Here is a 16567-nt window from a genome sequence, read left to right on the forward strand (position 1 = left end):
TAGCAGGATAGCTGGGAACAGGCAGCAGCTTGGGCTAGCCATCTGAATACACACCCAGGGGATCTGGGTGGGGGTAGCAGGGGCAGTACCCATGTACAGAGAGGTGAAGTGACTTGTTCAAAGTCACACAGCAGGTCCGGGGCAGAACTGGAAACAGAAATCAAGGGACCAACCCTAGTCCAGTGCCCTGACCATGGGACGATGCTGAATCTAGATTCTTTTATCGCGTCCAGTTCAAGCTCTCCGTCCTTACCTTCAAGTCTTCACAATTTTGCCTTGCTCTACATCCCAACTCTCTTTCCTGCTACTCACTCTGTGCCCTACAAATCCTCCCAGTTGCTCCCTTTGTCACCTTCTCCTACTCTCAGCTTTATGGCTTTATTCATGATGCCGCTATATTTGGAATGACTTCCCACTCCTGGGCCATGACTGAAAGCCCATATAAGGCAGAAAGTCTTTCCATTGACTTCAGGGGGCTTTGGATCCAACCACTGATGTATCAAGCCCCACTGCTCTCTCTACCTTCTGAACTGTTTGAAATGAGCCACTCTGATTACCACTACAAAAGTGATTTTTCATCCTGTTGATAATAGCCCACTTTAATTGATTTGTCTTGACCCCCCACTGGGTAAGGCAACTCCCATCTTTTCATGTACTGCTATTATTTATATATATATATATCTTCCTACTGTATTTTCCACTCCATGCATCTGATGAAGTGGGTTTTAGCCCACGAAAGCTTATGCCCAAATAAATTTGTTAGTCTCTAAGGTGCCATATGGACTCGTTGTTTTTGCTGATACAGACTAACACGGCGACCACTCTGAAACCTGTCTACCTTCTCTGTAAGCGAAGCCTCCTCTGCAGATCTTCCTCTTGGACTCTCTTATTTTACCTTTGTATTGTACGTGGCTGTCTAAAACCAGCAGTAAGCTGCTTTGGAGCAGGGCCTAGGACTTGTGTTTGGAAAGCACCATATACACATAAGGTGCTCTTTAACCATATACTGCTGATAACATCTCTAACACCTGTCTACCCCAGGTCATGGAAATGTGGGCCAGAGCTAAAATATTTATCATTAATTCATGTCTCTTTGGTCAATGGCTCAGTGAGCATCATAGAAATGGTCCTGCTTTCATTTCAGTTCAAGTTATATTAAGAGAAAAGAAATAACGATAGACACATCCACAGAGTCACTCAGATTGTTTTTAGATTTGATGGAAATACTTTTAAAAGTTCATTATGTAAAATATAAAAAATGTTTTAGTAAGTAGCTGTAGGTTGACTTCTCAGCATAAAAAGAATGAGCATTTTGGGAAAGACTAATGGGACACAGAGACCTAGATTTACAAATGTGTTTAGGCATCGAAGTCCCAGGTTTAGGTTCCACTGCAATTCACAAAACTCCTGCTGAACCTTGCAGGCACCTAAATTCACTCCCCACTCTTTCTGGATAATCGCTCAGAAAGAGGCAGCCGCTTAATCAGGATATTCCAAGGAAGGAAACAATAGAATAAGAAGAAGCACAATTCTAAAATGAAGATTACATTTAAAAAAAATAATAATTTGGCTATAATAAAATTGGACTAAAATAAGGGCAATTGATCTGAAAATATTTCACCTTTTGAAATCCATTTTTTTTTTTTTTTGATGGTAGAGGCTCTTATTTAAGTAGCAGAGTCCTGAAATACTGTATCTGGGAAACATACGTAATTTAATGCACCACGTAATCAGTTCAGATACTGTCTACCCTCTACAGCTCTCTAATAATTTCAAACTTATTATAAAATGTGAAGGGTTTTGAAAGCAGCCACAACTTGCTTCTCTATTTCATGTCTGTTTTGCAGAGTTTTCAGTGAGGAAATTTGAGGTAAATTCTGTCCTTTTAAAGTATGTGCTGGAGTTTTTTCCTCTTCTGGTTCTTCATCTGATCGTTTTGCTGAGAACGGTTTTGGTTTAGGAATCTTCTTAGCATATTCCAGAGCCTAATAATATTAAAGATTGAAAGAAGTTTGAAATTAACAATAAAATCAGAACACTTTTAAAATGGCAGGAGAACATAAGAATTTTCATACTAGATCAAATTAATGATGTAATAATTCCATATCTTGAAGTGACTAGTACCAGATGCTTTAGAGGCAGGTGCAAGAAACTGCAGCGGCCAGCACATCCCTTGGCCCGTGCTGCTTCCCGCAGCCCCCATTGGCCTAGGACAGTGAACCGTGGCCAGTGGGAGCTGTGATCGGCCGAACCTGTGGACTCTGCAGGTAAACCAACCGTCCCGGCTCACCAGCAGCTTTCCCTGATGGGCTGTGTGCCAAAGGTTGCCGATCCCTGAGTTAGAGGTTGCCTTATGCCTTGAAGCATGCAGATTTATATCCATTCCAAAACTTTTTATAACAAAAATAGTATTTACTATTATAATTTTGTATATTCTCACATGCCTTTATAAATATCAATTCTGTTTTTTATTCCTGTTGAGCTCTTGGCCTCAATGATATCTTGTGGCAGTGAGTTCCTCATAGCCTAAATGTGGCAAGTTTCAGAAAGCAGAGATTTATTCTATAATAGACCCCGCCCCATCCTTCCTCAAAAATTACATTACGAAAGGCCTAAAATGATAAGGTGTTGAGATATTCCTGAAGACTTTAAAATCAAAGCTTAGACTAACTTAAATGGAGTCCCTTGCAAATTTCATTTCTGGTTAGTTTGAAGGCTGATACATTTCTTGACAAGAGAAGGAATACAATGAAGATTGTACAAAAATAATTAATAGGTAACTGACCTTGGGGAACTTTCTATATTAGGAGTGCCTGGGATTGTTTAAAAAAAAAAAAAACTACAAAAATGGCAGCGGGAGACCCTCTATCTTTTGGCACCCAACCCAAAATTGTTCTAGGAGTTCACTTTCCATGGTTCTCGGACGCCCATGGACACATGCAGAGTCCAGTCTTTCAAGCCCTCTCCCTCGCACTTTAAGGAGAGTTCTAGCCCCATCTAATGAGATGCTTTCTAGTCTGACCTTATGTCTTGATAATGATGACTTGATCTGAGGTTTTGCTGGCAGTTTCTGCGCAGTAGCAACGTTCTTCATGTTGTGCTCCTTAACTTGCTTTGCATATTCCTTTTGCTTATTTAACTTTTCTGTCTGGCAAGTGAAAAAAGTAATGGTTATTTAAAGTTTTGAGGGACCAGTTAATTAACCCCTTTACTGCCGGACTTTCCTATTTATGCCCGTGAGGCTGTTTAAAATGCCACTAATCATTGCTCAGCAAGATCTTCTTAAAAATCTAGTTTTTTCAAGGTTAGATAACTGTAATTCTTGATTTTCAAGAGCTCTTCCTTTGTTATATTGAGGATGCAGCTACTTGAAAATGGAGCAGTTTGCATCTTTATTACCACATAGCTGTTTCAGCATATTACTTCCATTCTAAAATGGTTGCACTAGCTACCTGTCCAGTTTTGCATTGATTTTTAAAGTCCTTCTACTGCATTTAAAGCCTTGAATGACTGTAGTCCATTTATTTAACTGATTTTCTGTCTCTGTTTCCAACCATTTGTTACTCTCAGGCTCAGCAAGGTATTTTAGTTTGCCCCAGTTAGGAGCTGGTGTCAACATTTCATTTTTTCCCCCATTGCAATTTAATAACACTTTATTGGCCTGACAAGCTATACGAGTGTTGCCAAAGTGTTAAAAAGAGACAGAACCCTCTGCTGTATGGAGGAAGGCCGTTTTGTAGCAATGCATCTATCTATTGATATAGATTTGAGATGACCAATCTATCTAATTTACTGCAAGGCTGAAGAAATCACTGTAGCTTTTAAACTGCCAAAGGGCTCATGATTTTATCATTTTAGCTACGCAATGCTCTGTCATATTTCTGTGAAGGACGCTATATAAATATAAATAGCTGTTGTCTTATCAGTAGGGTCTTATCAGTAGAGCACATGGGATCTGTTCTGCAGCACTTGAGATGTACATCTGCTTAATGTAACTAGTAAAGTCACTGGCAGTGAAGAGGTCAAATGATATTTTTCATTCAGACTTTCTCTGACAATCATCTCCTCTTTGGCACAGTAAGATCAGAGGTTTGCTTAACAGTAAGTAATGTGCATTCAGCTACTTCCCTGTTGCACTTACTTTACTGTATTTACTTTCATTTTCTCTTCCAAGGTTCAGTAAGACTGTCTTCTGTGAATGACAGTGCAGCTAAATCATGTTAAAGTCATTCATGTACACTTCAGCTACCACAGGGAGAACAAAGCAGTTTGGACTTGCCTTCAGTTGGCCACTCACCTGCTGAAAATTTCTTTAATGGATGCCTGCTTCTGGGAACTACAAAACTAGAGGGCTGAATCTATCAAAGATATAATTGTCCCTTCTATTATACACTTCTTCCTTTTTATGTGCGTGCATGAGTTTTCTGGATAGATATCCATGATACCAAATGAAATCTGGACTGTTAATTACCCGACGAAGTGGGCATTCACCCATGAAAGCTTATGCTCCAATACATCTGTTAGTCTTAAAGGTGCCACAGGACTCTCTGTTGCTTTTTGGACTGTTAATGTTGGAAGTGAACAAGTCTTAGCACACTGGGGAATATCCAGAGGACTGGAAGAACACTTTAGTTGTGGCGATATTTTAAAAAAAAGGTAAATTAGATGACCGTGGTAATGGTAGGCTGTCAGTCGGACATAGATCCTCGACAATGTAATGGAACGGCTGATATGGGACTGTAATAAAGAATTTAGATCAGGGGTCTCAAACATGCAGCTCGTGGAGTGATTTGCTGTGGCCCGGCAAGCTCCCCGTGCGCCCCCCCCAAGTTATTTCCTGCGGCCGCCAAGCTCCCCTCACCCGCCGCCCCCAACCTGTCCCCCAGTGCGCCGCGTCCCCATTCCTCTACCTACCTCCAGGTGCTTCCTGCCGCCAAACAGCTGTTTGACGGCATTTAGCACTTTCCGGGGGGAAGGGGAGAGGAGCAGGGAGCCACGTGCTCAAGGGAGGAGGCAGAGAAGAGGCGGGGCAGAGATTTGGGGAAGGGGTTGGACTAGGGGCAGGGAGGGGGCGGAGTTGGGGTGGGGAATTTGGGGAAGGGTTTGGAATGGGGGGGAAGAGGTATGGCTAGGGCGGGGCCTTATGGAAGGGGAGGAGTGTGTCAGTGATGCGGCCCTTGGGCCAATGTACTAGTTCTCATGTGGCTCTCGTGGTCATTTGAGTTTGAGATCCCTGGTTTAGATGAGTAACATTAATTATATTATCCAGCACAGGTTTACGGAAAATAGATCTTCTCATGAAAAAAGATATCAAGTCAGTTTGAGATTACAAGCTGGGCTGATAAGTGTGTGATGGGGCATAACCTCCATCATCTGCAAGGCAAGGGAAAGAACCCCAATTAGTCATGCTCTCCACCTGGGGAGGGGGGGGGTGGAGGAGGGATTGACTAATTGCCTCCTGGCCAGAGGAGGCAGAGCTAGGCCTAATAAGCAGACTGAGGGAACTCAGGTCAAGAGAAACTACCTAGAAGACAAGTCTCTCTGGTGGAGAGAAGCCCTGGGATAAGGTTTAATAGACAGGAAATAGCAGAGGAACAAGCTACACTAGCAGTTGAGGCTCCTGCTGGGGGAGCCCGGAGGTAGAGTCAACAAGAGAACTACAGTGAAGCCTGAGAGGGGCGGAAGGGCTGTTAGTTTGAAGATTTGTGTGGACTTTTATTTGGACTTGCTCTTGCTGCCCTGGAAGGGGTTTACATTTTTGTGTGACTTGGCTGGAGGGCCAAGCCACAGAACACCCAGAGGGGGAGTCAGGAGAAGACACAGACTGAGAGAGGCTGCTGCAGGTCCAAAGGAGAGCCCAGGTGGGGGAGACCGACAAGGACTCCATGCAACTCTGCTACCAGAGACCAGGGGGTGCCCATGAGGTGAGGATGTGCTACTACAATATAGTGTTGATGTAATAAATGTAGATGTCTTGGTACCACATGACATTTTGATTAAGAAACTAGAATGATACAAAATCAGTGGCACCTACTGAAGTGGGGTTAGGTCTCAATCTAATTGTAAATGGAGAATCATCAATTGGATGATTTTTGATGGGGTCCCTCAGAGCTCTGTTCTTGGTTCTATGCTATAAAATATTTTTGTAATGACTAGGAAGAAAACAAAGTCATTACTGAAAGTTTTCAGATGACCCAAAGATTGGGGGAGTGGTAAATAATGAAGAGGATGGGTCGCTGTTACAGAGTGATCTGGATCTCTTGCCAAGCTAGGTGCAATCAATATATGTATTAATATGGCTGAATGAAAGGTCATATCTAGAAACAAAGAATGTAGGCCATATTTACAGGATGGAGGTCTCTATCTTGGGAAGCCGGGACTCTGAAAAAAAGACTGGGGGTTCACGGTGGCTCATCAACTGAAGATCAGCTCTCAGTGCTACGCTGTGGCTATAAAGGGCTCATGTGATTCTTGGATTTAAAAACCGAGGAATATTGAGTAGGAATATGGAGGTTACATGACCTCTGTATTTGGCACGGGTGTAACAGCTACTGGAATATAGTGTCCAGGTCTGGTGTCCACAATTCAAGAAGGCTGTTGAAAAATTGGAGAGAGTTCAGAGAAGAGCCACAAGAATAATTAAAGGATTGGAAAACATGCCTTATAGTTAAGTTTGTTAGTAAAGGGTTCTGTAATCTAGCAGACAAAGATATAACAAGCTCTAATGACTGAAAGTTGATCCAATGGTTGAAAGCTAGACAAATTGAGACTAGAAATAAGGTGTACATATTTAAATGAGAGTAATGAACCACTGGAACAACTTATCAATGGTTGTGATGGGTTTTCTAACAGACATATTCTAGTTCAACCACTTGAATGAAGAATTAATTCAGGGAAATCCTATGGCCTATATTATGCATGATACCTGACTAGATGATGACAATGGTCCCTTCTGACCTACGAATCTATGAAAATTAGCTGTGGGTTTTGTGAAAACCAAGTCTTGAAATCTAGCACATATTTATACATAGATTTGCAATGAACTGGCTAGTGTGAATGAGTGCTAATGGATGAGCAGTATTGTTCAACTGTGTAACAAACCCTGTATTGCTAAGGAGAGTCCCTTTTAGCACAGGTGGCTGGAAGTTTGAGTGTTATATAGAAAATTCCAAAGGGCAATGGGGTGCAGCCTAATGACAGGCATGATGTGCTAGGTGGCCATGGACCTGCATCAATATTGTTTATATGGATCAGAGAGGGCACCTGGCAAGAGAGATGCACATGGAAAAAAAGGGGCTACTTCTTAACCTAACTGGTAGAGGAGATCTTAATGTTTTGTTTTGTTTTATTGTCTTAGTTGGACTCATGAATGGCGTGGTTAACAGATGCCTGACTAGAACATTATCTTTATCATTTATTTGATGGTAATGCCCATCTATGTACTAGTTGCTTTCCTAACACTCAGAAGAATGGTCCTCTTTGGAATTTAATATTTAAAAACAGGCATTTTTTAGTTACTTTATCAACTGTGCTTCCATCTCCATTGCATTCTACATCCGCTTACTTGGCATAACTTTGAGACAAAAAAAGCAGACAAAATGCTATTTGTGCCACCTACTTTCTCTCTGACTGCTTCATAGTCAGGTCCAAGGCCTCCGAGCTTCACATCCAGGTTCATGTAGTTTCTTGGCCTAGAAGGCTAAAGACAGAATCAAATACATCTTCCTTTAATTGTTGCTATGGAGGGCAAAAGGCTCCCTCAGTAATGCAAAAGTCTTAAAGGTATCTTTACCCTGAGCAGGTATGTCCTACTATAAATTACATTCCCAGGTATAATGACAGAACAGGAGAAAAATGGGTTTGCCTTTTTGAAAGTTTTTGCCAGGGTGTATAGAAAACAGTTTTGAAAATAAAGACAGTTTAGTGAAATGTAAAACATTCACATGAATGCTTGTGTATTTAAGGTGCATGAATAATTTCCACTTGTACTACAGCATATGATCACATAATTAAAGATGGTGTGTAATGGATATGCACAAGATGGGCAGAATTCAGGTTGCATGTTCAACCTTAACTTTGGCACTTGCTTTATAAATAAAGTGAGCAAACTTAAGGTTGAATGAATGTAATTTGTTTCATGTGATGATATTCCTTTAAAAGTTCCCCATATTATGTAGGCATTTGAATGACTAACAGGCAAACCCCCTCCACTTTGTAATTTGCCAGTCTTGCATTTCATGAGCTGAATTCTGTTAAACAGCTTAAAATGACAATGCATTTGGCAGTATTATATTAACAGAACTTTTGAACAAAGCCTTGTAGCAAAACTACAGAAAACACCCTGCTTTTGGTGATAAGAGATTGTTCATTATGTATCCTTCTCCTGGTAACTAACTAAAGACCTAGTGCCTGGGATAGCAAATTCAGAGTTTGGGGGAGAGAAGGCACAAGGTGGAATCCTGGACTCACTGAAATCAGTGGCCAGAGTCAGTGGAGTCAGGATTTCACCCAGAATGGAAGGAAGGGGAGGAAGACCTGGGGATGAAGGTAGAGGCTCTAGAAGATGGTTTGGGTAGACTAAGTGTAATTCTGATCTCAGTTACACAAGTTAAATTATTCCTGATTTACACTCAAGTCATCAGTGTTGCCCCTAATTTACACGGATGTAACCAAGAAGAATCTGGCCAGGTAGCTTTAAATGAATACACTTGTTGGAAAAAATCCCCACCAAAACAAAACCCACAGCTCATAAATCCAATCAACAAAGTGCTCTGTTGTCAGAGATTCCCTTTATCTTATGAAAACAATATGGAATAGTTTCTAAAATGACTCTCCTTTACAATATTATATTGGTGATGCATGACAATTAGACACTGTTTTCCCATGAGGCTAGTCAAATTCTTCTTGCATCTTTTGAGTGCCCGTATACTTCCATTCTCAGAAATGCCATAAGTAACACGAGAACCTTCTAATTAGGTTGACTTTGAACCCAGTTCCTAATAACTAGGGATTGCAAAGTTTACTCTTTTCCAATAATATTGCTATATGGAACCTCATTTGGCCACATGACAGTGTGGTGAGCAGCACCCTGTCACCCTTTTTAGTTGGAAGCAATCATTCACCTGAAAAGGTTAAAAATTAACAGTACTAGTATGGAACAAAATCTTTACAAGTGAATTGGCTGGAGCAGGCAAAAAGGAAGGTCATTGCTAGTGGACTCGCATACTATGTTTTTGTTGCAGTGGCCTCAACCGAGCCTACACAAGTGCACTGCACCCACCCTCCTGCTTGGGAGCACTGTCACTTCTCTTTTGCCCTGTGCTGATCCCCCGTGCAAAACCCTTTTTTTAGTTATTTGTGTGGGGAACCAGAATTTAATCTTAATCCATTTCTAACCATCCATTATGTTAGCTTCAGGATAAGGTGCTTTTCTGGCTTGTCTGGAGAGGGCTGGGCATTCCTGGATCTCGTTACATCTGTTCCAAAGAGACTCAATTAACTTCCATAGCTGGGCAAAATTTTAAAAGTGTGCTAGTGAAAATGCTGCTTAATCTAGACTCTGGTTTGCTTTATTTTCTTTCTGGCCGCCTACTGTAGTAATTCCAATAATGTAGTGTCTACAGAAATGCCCAAAGAATTTCTACCATCAAAAAAGTACTTTCTTCAAATGATGAACATGTTTTAAGTCAGGCCTAACTGGCAAACAAATGAAATCTATATTCTAGTAGAAATATTAGACTTTTGTTTTGAGTCAAGTATCTGAACTCTTTTATGGAACAATTATATAATTGTTTTTTAAACTGTAGCTAATACAGGGAGTTAACCATTTAGCTGTATGGAATAAATCCAGGTTTTTCTCAAGAAGCTGTAGTAATTTCCAATATATTTTCAAAGCCAAAATATGTGTGAATTAAATTTGACCTTGGTGTGTTTGTATGGACTTCTGTTTAATGTGAGAAGCTGGGTTGTACTGCAAGATATAAACAATCCAATTCTCCACAAAATTCTTCAGATGTGTAAATGTGAGAAAGTTATTGGAAAAAAGGACAAAAACAATGGCTTGAACACAGGGAATGGAAAAGGAAGGAAATCTGCCCTGTAGTTACTATCTTAATCCAGCTAACCCTTCTTAGAGGCAGTCAAGCAGCAATACACAAACTGCCTCCTTGATGAAGCACATGAATAATTATTCCAGCTTAGCTGCATTTCTCAGTGCAGTCAAGCTAACTTCTTAAACATTTAATTTGTCATGGGTGTACAAGGATATCTTTATACTGTTTCATTACATCAGTGTTAAATGGTTATAGTATGAAATTTGGACACACAGAAGAGATACAGAGCTCAATTTTAATTAGTGATCAGAATGGGATTGTCAGCAGACCTGGAATAATGTTTATAACATTAGCTTCACAAATCCTGTAACTTTTAATGTTGTTCAGTTTGAATTCCCTTGGAAACCAAGAGATTTGATCTGACTGGCAAATGGGCATGACAAAGAAAATAACTTATTGAGATTTGAGGCCTGGCTACCTGCTGTCCTATACAAATTGCTTCTTTCTCAAGCATTTTACCACAGGAATAACTTAAAGGATCAACAGTTCCCTATGTGTTCTAGCAGGTGACCTTCTCTGAAAAGCGGAGTGGAAAGATGCAGTGGTGAATTGCTTCAACTCCTTGGATATAAAGTGTGGGAGTGAGTTGGTCAGATCAGCTACTAGTTATTTTCTTTTTCCATATCTGCTTCTGCCACTGACTTGTTTGATGCTGGGCATGTCACTTAACCTCTCGGAGTATCAATTCCCTTTCTGTAAAATGGGAATAATACCCCTTTTAAAGTGCTTTAAGATCTATGGATAATAAGCACAAAGTACTAATTTAATCAGAGGAGGAAACAGCAATATAAAATTGGTTTCTAACTCACCCATCTTTTCTTACCTTCCTAGTCCCTTTCTCTTTCAGCTGTTTTTGCTTTTCCATTTGCAGCAGGTACCCTTCTGAGTTGCTGCGACTAATTTTCACTTGTTTTCCTTCACTTCTTTCTGTGTTAATCTCTGAGTCACTTTCTACCCATGGGATTACAGGTGGAAACAAGCCAGAGAACTGCCTTTCGGCAAGGTGAGTGTCTTCCAGTTGAGAGATTTTTTGATGATGTTGTTCCATTGTCTGTATAAGTTGTGTGGTTGGAGAAGGGCCTGCTAGCGGCTTCTGACCAGATGACTGGGATGGCCTCAATTTTAAAATGAAAGAAGGAAATTGTGTTTACTCATACCTAGATGCAAAGCCCCAATAAGCAATCTGTAAATTGAAATTGTCATTGCTATTCAAACATATTTTGAAAACCATTAGATATTGTTAGCTGGGTACATTTTCAACTCATTGAATTATGCACGCAAGCTTTCAGAAGTGAACATGACCGTTTGTGACTGATTCTGATCTCATTCACACACCCATGTATACCAGGAATAACATCATTAAGTCAACTGGGGCAAAGTCTGGGCCTGATCCAAAGCTCAGTGAAGTCAGTGAAAAGATATCCATTGATTTCAGTCGGCTTTGGAGTAGGTAAAAATCAGGCCCTTTGTGATCATTGAAAGTAGAATTTTCATTTATTACCATCAATCCATACAAGCTCTATATAAATAGTTTTAACCTCTCATGCCTTTTTCATGCGAACAGTGTCAGATTTTATTCTTCTAAGAACTTCGACACACAAAACCTTTGACTTTGGTGGGAATTTGATAAACCGAGCAAGTGCAGGATTAGTAAAAATGTGACCAGCTGCTTGTACCTTATATACACTAGGACCACTTCTGGTGGACCTGCAATTGGGGAAGATTTTTAAGAAGAATACCAGTATAGACAAGGGTTGAAAGATGAGTGGCAGCGCACTGAATTGCATTGGAGCAATTTGGGATTTTCACTCCACCTTGCCACAAGCTGGGTTTTGGTATAACCAAGTTGAGTACAAACAGGCTCCTCTAGACTCGGTTCATGGATGATGTAACTAAATGTTTCTTTGTTTTGCTCTTTAAGATCGGTTTTTCAGTTACCATTCTTAAGCTTGATCTTGCAGTCCTTGCATGTACAAACACACTAAGATCAATGGGAATTTCATGTGTAGGAATGGCTAGGGTACTGAAAGCTTAAAAATTGTGTTAAACTGTTTATTAAATCAAACACTAATGAACAAACTATAAATTATGAATAAATTACTGTGGTTGAACGTATCAGATTTTTCTGAACACTTCCTTGGCCTTCTCTAATACGACTTCCTTGGCATCATGTACCATTATGCTAATAACATTTTGAAACATGTGTCCTTACCACAAGCTGTTGGTAGCAAAGTTGTTGTGATTGCTCTTGTCTATATAAAATTGCTTTCTATGATTCTGAGTTGAAACTTGGTCTTTTACTGATTCTTGAAAATTAGCATTGTAAGTAGATGCGATGTTTTTCTGGTTTAGGAGCATGTGACCTTTGGCATACCCATCAGGTGGAAGAGGCTCCAAAACATAACTATTCTGTAAATCTTGCTGATTATACAGAGGTTTGTTTCTGGGGTTTTGCTGATATTTCTTGTTTTCTTCACTAGTATATGCTGGAGATAAATTCAACCCAGTAGCGTTTTTATGCCTTGTTAGTTCAAGATGGTGCCTTGATGAAGCCAAGTTCATGGAGATTTGCTTCTGATTCCGGTTTACCAGATCTGAATTATTTTGTAAAGTATTTGAGTCTGTCTCCCAATCTGCTGCTGAACTAGTCTTAACGAAAGGAGTAATTGGACCAACGAAGGGATTTGTTTGTAACCAACTATGCAGTGAACTATTGTCATCTTTTTCAAGTTCTAGCACTTCAGAAGAGTTTGAATCCATATGAAAGTTCTCAAATTCTGATACATTGCAATGTGTGTGATGCTGAGGTCTTGGTTCCGCTAGTCTTCCTGGTGGATGCTGGACATCATTTGCTGGTAAAGATCTCTCTCTTAGCACTCGATTTAATTTTGTTCTGTCTGCCTGGGGTTGTTTATTTTGGTGATCCTAAAAAGAGTATTGTGAAACTCTGAGGTGATCATTTTGCATGCATATTAAATGATATCTTGAAGAGACAAACATACTAAACTTACATACTTTTTGCTGCACCAATACCTTTCATTCAGAGATTTCTCTACAGCCACAAACCTTAGGCCCCAATTCAGGACAGCACTTAAGCATATGCTTAAATTCCGCAGAAGTCAGTGGGACTTGAGCATGTACTTAAGGTTAACCATATGCTGAAGTGTTGTCTTGTTTTTACTTCACTATACTTGTATGTATAATAGACCAGGTCCTCATCCACTGTAAACGGTGGCAAACCTGTTAACTTCACTGGAGCTACTTCAATTTAAACCAACTGACAATCTGGTCCAGTGTATAACTGAGAAATTTTGGAGTCAGATTTTCTTCTGGTGTAAATTGGCACACTTTCATTGACCTCAATAGAGGAGTGCCAATTTACAACAGCAGAGAATTTGGCTCTGTTTACTGGTTGTTTTGTTGGTAGATTTGGAAATGGGAGGTGGACAGAAGGCGTTAATTTCTGATTTGCTATTGCTGTTTATGATTTTAATTATGTCAAAATGTCATGGTTTTTAGTAGAAAGAAATAAAAATACAGGCAGACAATTATTTCCCTTTCCCACACAGTAAAAATTAAAATACTGTAAAAGGAGCTAGTGGCAGAGCTTTACTCTGACATATTATTGGTCAAAAGCTCTCCAGATTGATGAAATAAGTATTTTCCCAGCGTGACGTATTTACTATAAATATGTCCTTAGATGTCTTTGGAATTGCAAGTTAAAGCAATAGATATAGTAAGAGACTTGCCTGGAGTTATTGTCTGCATGTAGTAGTCTCAATTCAAGTTATTCAACCCTTTACCTATTGCTAATATCCACAGCACTACTCACAGCCTAGATTACACACCACCTTTTCGAAGGGTGCATTTTTTTAGACTTGTTTGCAGTGGACAAAGAAATAAGTCAATATGCACAGTTTAAATTGTTTCAATCGTTAAACCAAGTATTCATGTGCTTGTAAATCCTGAAACACGTCATCCCAGCAAACAAACAATTCAGGAATTTAAATTCAGTGGGACTTCTCTCACTACCCAAAGCAACGTACTTGAAATCTGGGGTTTACTTAAGATTTATCATCTTCCCAATTAAGGCACCAGGTGTTGATCCTTTTGAGGCAAGATATAGGTTTCCTTAAAGGTAATATACAAAGCCATTCTCAGTCCATTTAATCTTCATCAGAACTGAAATCCTCCATTTCATCCTCCAGTCTCACTAGGGTTCTTTTGTTACCAACACTTGCAATCACTACATAGCATATGCACTCAGAGTAACTGCTTAATGGTAGGTATTAAGTCCACATATAGAGCTGAATGTTTTGGTGAAAGCTTTAGCACTGGGGAATTCTGACTCCTGGTGCCAAGATGATAATTTGTTAGCTAGACCTCTTCCATAATGATTAGTGCTTTTACTGATGGTGCCACCGATGGAAGGGTCCCAGGGTCTCAGCATGAACCAGGGACAAACTGAGACTGAGCCATTGTTTTCCCACTTAGATGGATCAAGTAGCATTGTAAAATTCTTCCTTTACTAAGAAACTTGAAATCTACAGAACATCTTTTACCATGAATAATAGCATAAACTGCGTTTGCTCTCTTAAGGAGCACAGCTTCTTGCCTTAAATGAACAGCAGGAAATTCAAACAATCTGCTTGAGCTACTTCAGCATAAACTTAATACAAAAACTAGGGCAGAGATTTTTTTTGAAAGGAGGCTAGGCAATTTGGATGCCAAATTCCCATTAAATTTATGGGAACTAGGTGTTCAAATCCCTTAGGAGTCGAAAAAATATTCCGGGTTTAGCCTGTGATTCATAGCAACCTGTGTGTGAGGCAGGGCCGGCTCCAGGCACCAGCTTAGGAAGCAGGTGCTTGGGGCAGCCACTCCGGAGGGGGGCGGCATGTCCAGCTATTCGGCGGAGGGTCCCTCACTCCCACTCTGAGTGAAGGACCTGCTGCCAAAGTGCCGCAGATCACGATCGTGGCTTGTTTTTTTTTTTTTTGGGGGGGCTGCTTGGGGTGGCAAAAACCCTGGAGCCGGCCATGGTGTGAGGGGAAAGTGTCTGAGGAGAAGGAAAACACAAAAACAAGGAGGAGAAAAGCTTGCAAGAAGAATAAGTATATTTATCTTGTTTCCCCCTATGTTTATACTTCTCCCTTCATAGTCACATTGACCCAGTCGGCCACTATACTATGAGCCCGCGGCAGAGCAATTTCTGCTACATCAGGATATCTTGTCACAATGTTTGATCTTACCTATGTAGATGGGACATACCCATGTTATAACTATTTTAAACATACAAAAAGTCTGTAAAAGCAGGTGGAAATGACCCTGTAAAGACCAGGAGAGCCTGACTTTTCACTCAGTTACATCAGTTTTATACCAGCATAACTCAGTCAACTTCAAGTAGCATTATCTTGGCAGACAGTCCAATAGTCTAGCACTTAATGCTTCCTCTCAGACTGGTTTCAACACCAAGAAGCAGATATAAACAGCGGGCTGAGCAGAGCTGGAGCTGGAGCTGGTGCAGGGTCTCTGTCTGGTGACGTGCCAGCTGCCAAGGAAATGCTTGGGAACCTCTCTCCAAAGTGACAGAAGCTCCTCACTGGGGAATGCTGCAGTCTGGAACATGCAACGAGAGGAGAAAAGCCCAGGTTTCCTATGGAAAAATATCCCCAGAGGGGACTGTTGGGATCTCCTGCATCATGCAGGCTGGAAAGTCTCACCCAGTAGCTCCTGAATCCAGCTCCATGGCTACTGGCTGAGCTAAACCAGATCTTTCAAAAAGGTGTCCAGTCTCCACTTGAAGATTTCAAATCATGGAAAACTCCAGACCCTCCCCTCCCCTTTTGCCATAGCATTGCCTTGCTCTTGCCTCAAGCCAGAACTTCACACCGCATCTGACAAAACATGATCATGTTCCTGGAACATCTTGGTTTTTATAAGGTCAGTAAAAGGTTTGATTGCAGGTTCAATTTAGTGGAGAAAGGCATAAGGAAGTTAAAGCCCGACAAATTCAAGCGAGAAATAGGGCACAATTTAACAGTGAACATGAATAACCATTGGAACAAACTATCAAGGGAAGTAGTGAATTCTCCATCTCTTAATTTCTCAACTTGAGACTGGATCTCTTTCTGGACAACATGCATCGGTGAAAAAGCAGGTTGTTGGACTCGGTATGGGGGTGGATGTGTGGAATTCTGTGGCCTGTCTAGATAATCTAATGGTCCCTTCTGGCCTCAAAAATCTATGAAACCTGGCGTAAAACTGGCGCAGTGAAGTAGAGAATCAGGCCGCAGGGCTTTAGCACGGGACCATAAGACTGTTGCAGACTCGGTTTTGTCCCACCTACATAGCAAGTGGTCTGTTCCATGGCAGAAATCGCTGCATAGGAAGATCCTTCAGCTGCTGGTCCCTATTGTTTTGCCTCCAGCACCCTTTGAGAAAGTCACTGTTAC

General features: G+C 40.7%; 1 protein-coding gene across 1 annotated transcript in view; it reads right to left on the bottom strand.

The window, feature by feature from the left end:
* Positions 1–1188: 1188 nt before the first annotated feature.
* Positions 1189–16567, bottom strand: part of JHY (junctional cadherin complex regulator) — a 31302-nt gene continuing 15923 nt past the window's right edge. Inside the window, exons 5-9 of the mRNA XM_054049495.1 lie at positions 12325–13037; positions 10936–11227; positions 7619–7699; positions 3023–3148; positions 1189–1985 (exon numbers count right to left, since the gene is read on the bottom strand). Of these exons, the coding sequence (XP_053905470.1) occupies positions 1782–1985; positions 3023–3148; positions 7619–7699; positions 10936–11227; positions 12325–13037 (1416 nt within the window). The 3' untranslated portion in view covers positions 1189–1781. The remainder of the gene's footprint in view (positions 1986–3022; positions 3149–7618; positions 7700–10935; positions 11228–12324; positions 13038–16567) is intronic.

This window comes from Malaclemys terrapin, chromosome 15 (assembly GCF_027887155.1).
Source record: "Malaclemys terrapin pileata isolate rMalTer1 chromosome 15, rMalTer1.hap1, whole genome shotgun sequence".
In the NCBI taxonomy this organism is placed as follows: domain Eukaryota; kingdom Metazoa; phylum Chordata; order Testudines; family Emydidae; genus Malaclemys; species Malaclemys terrapin.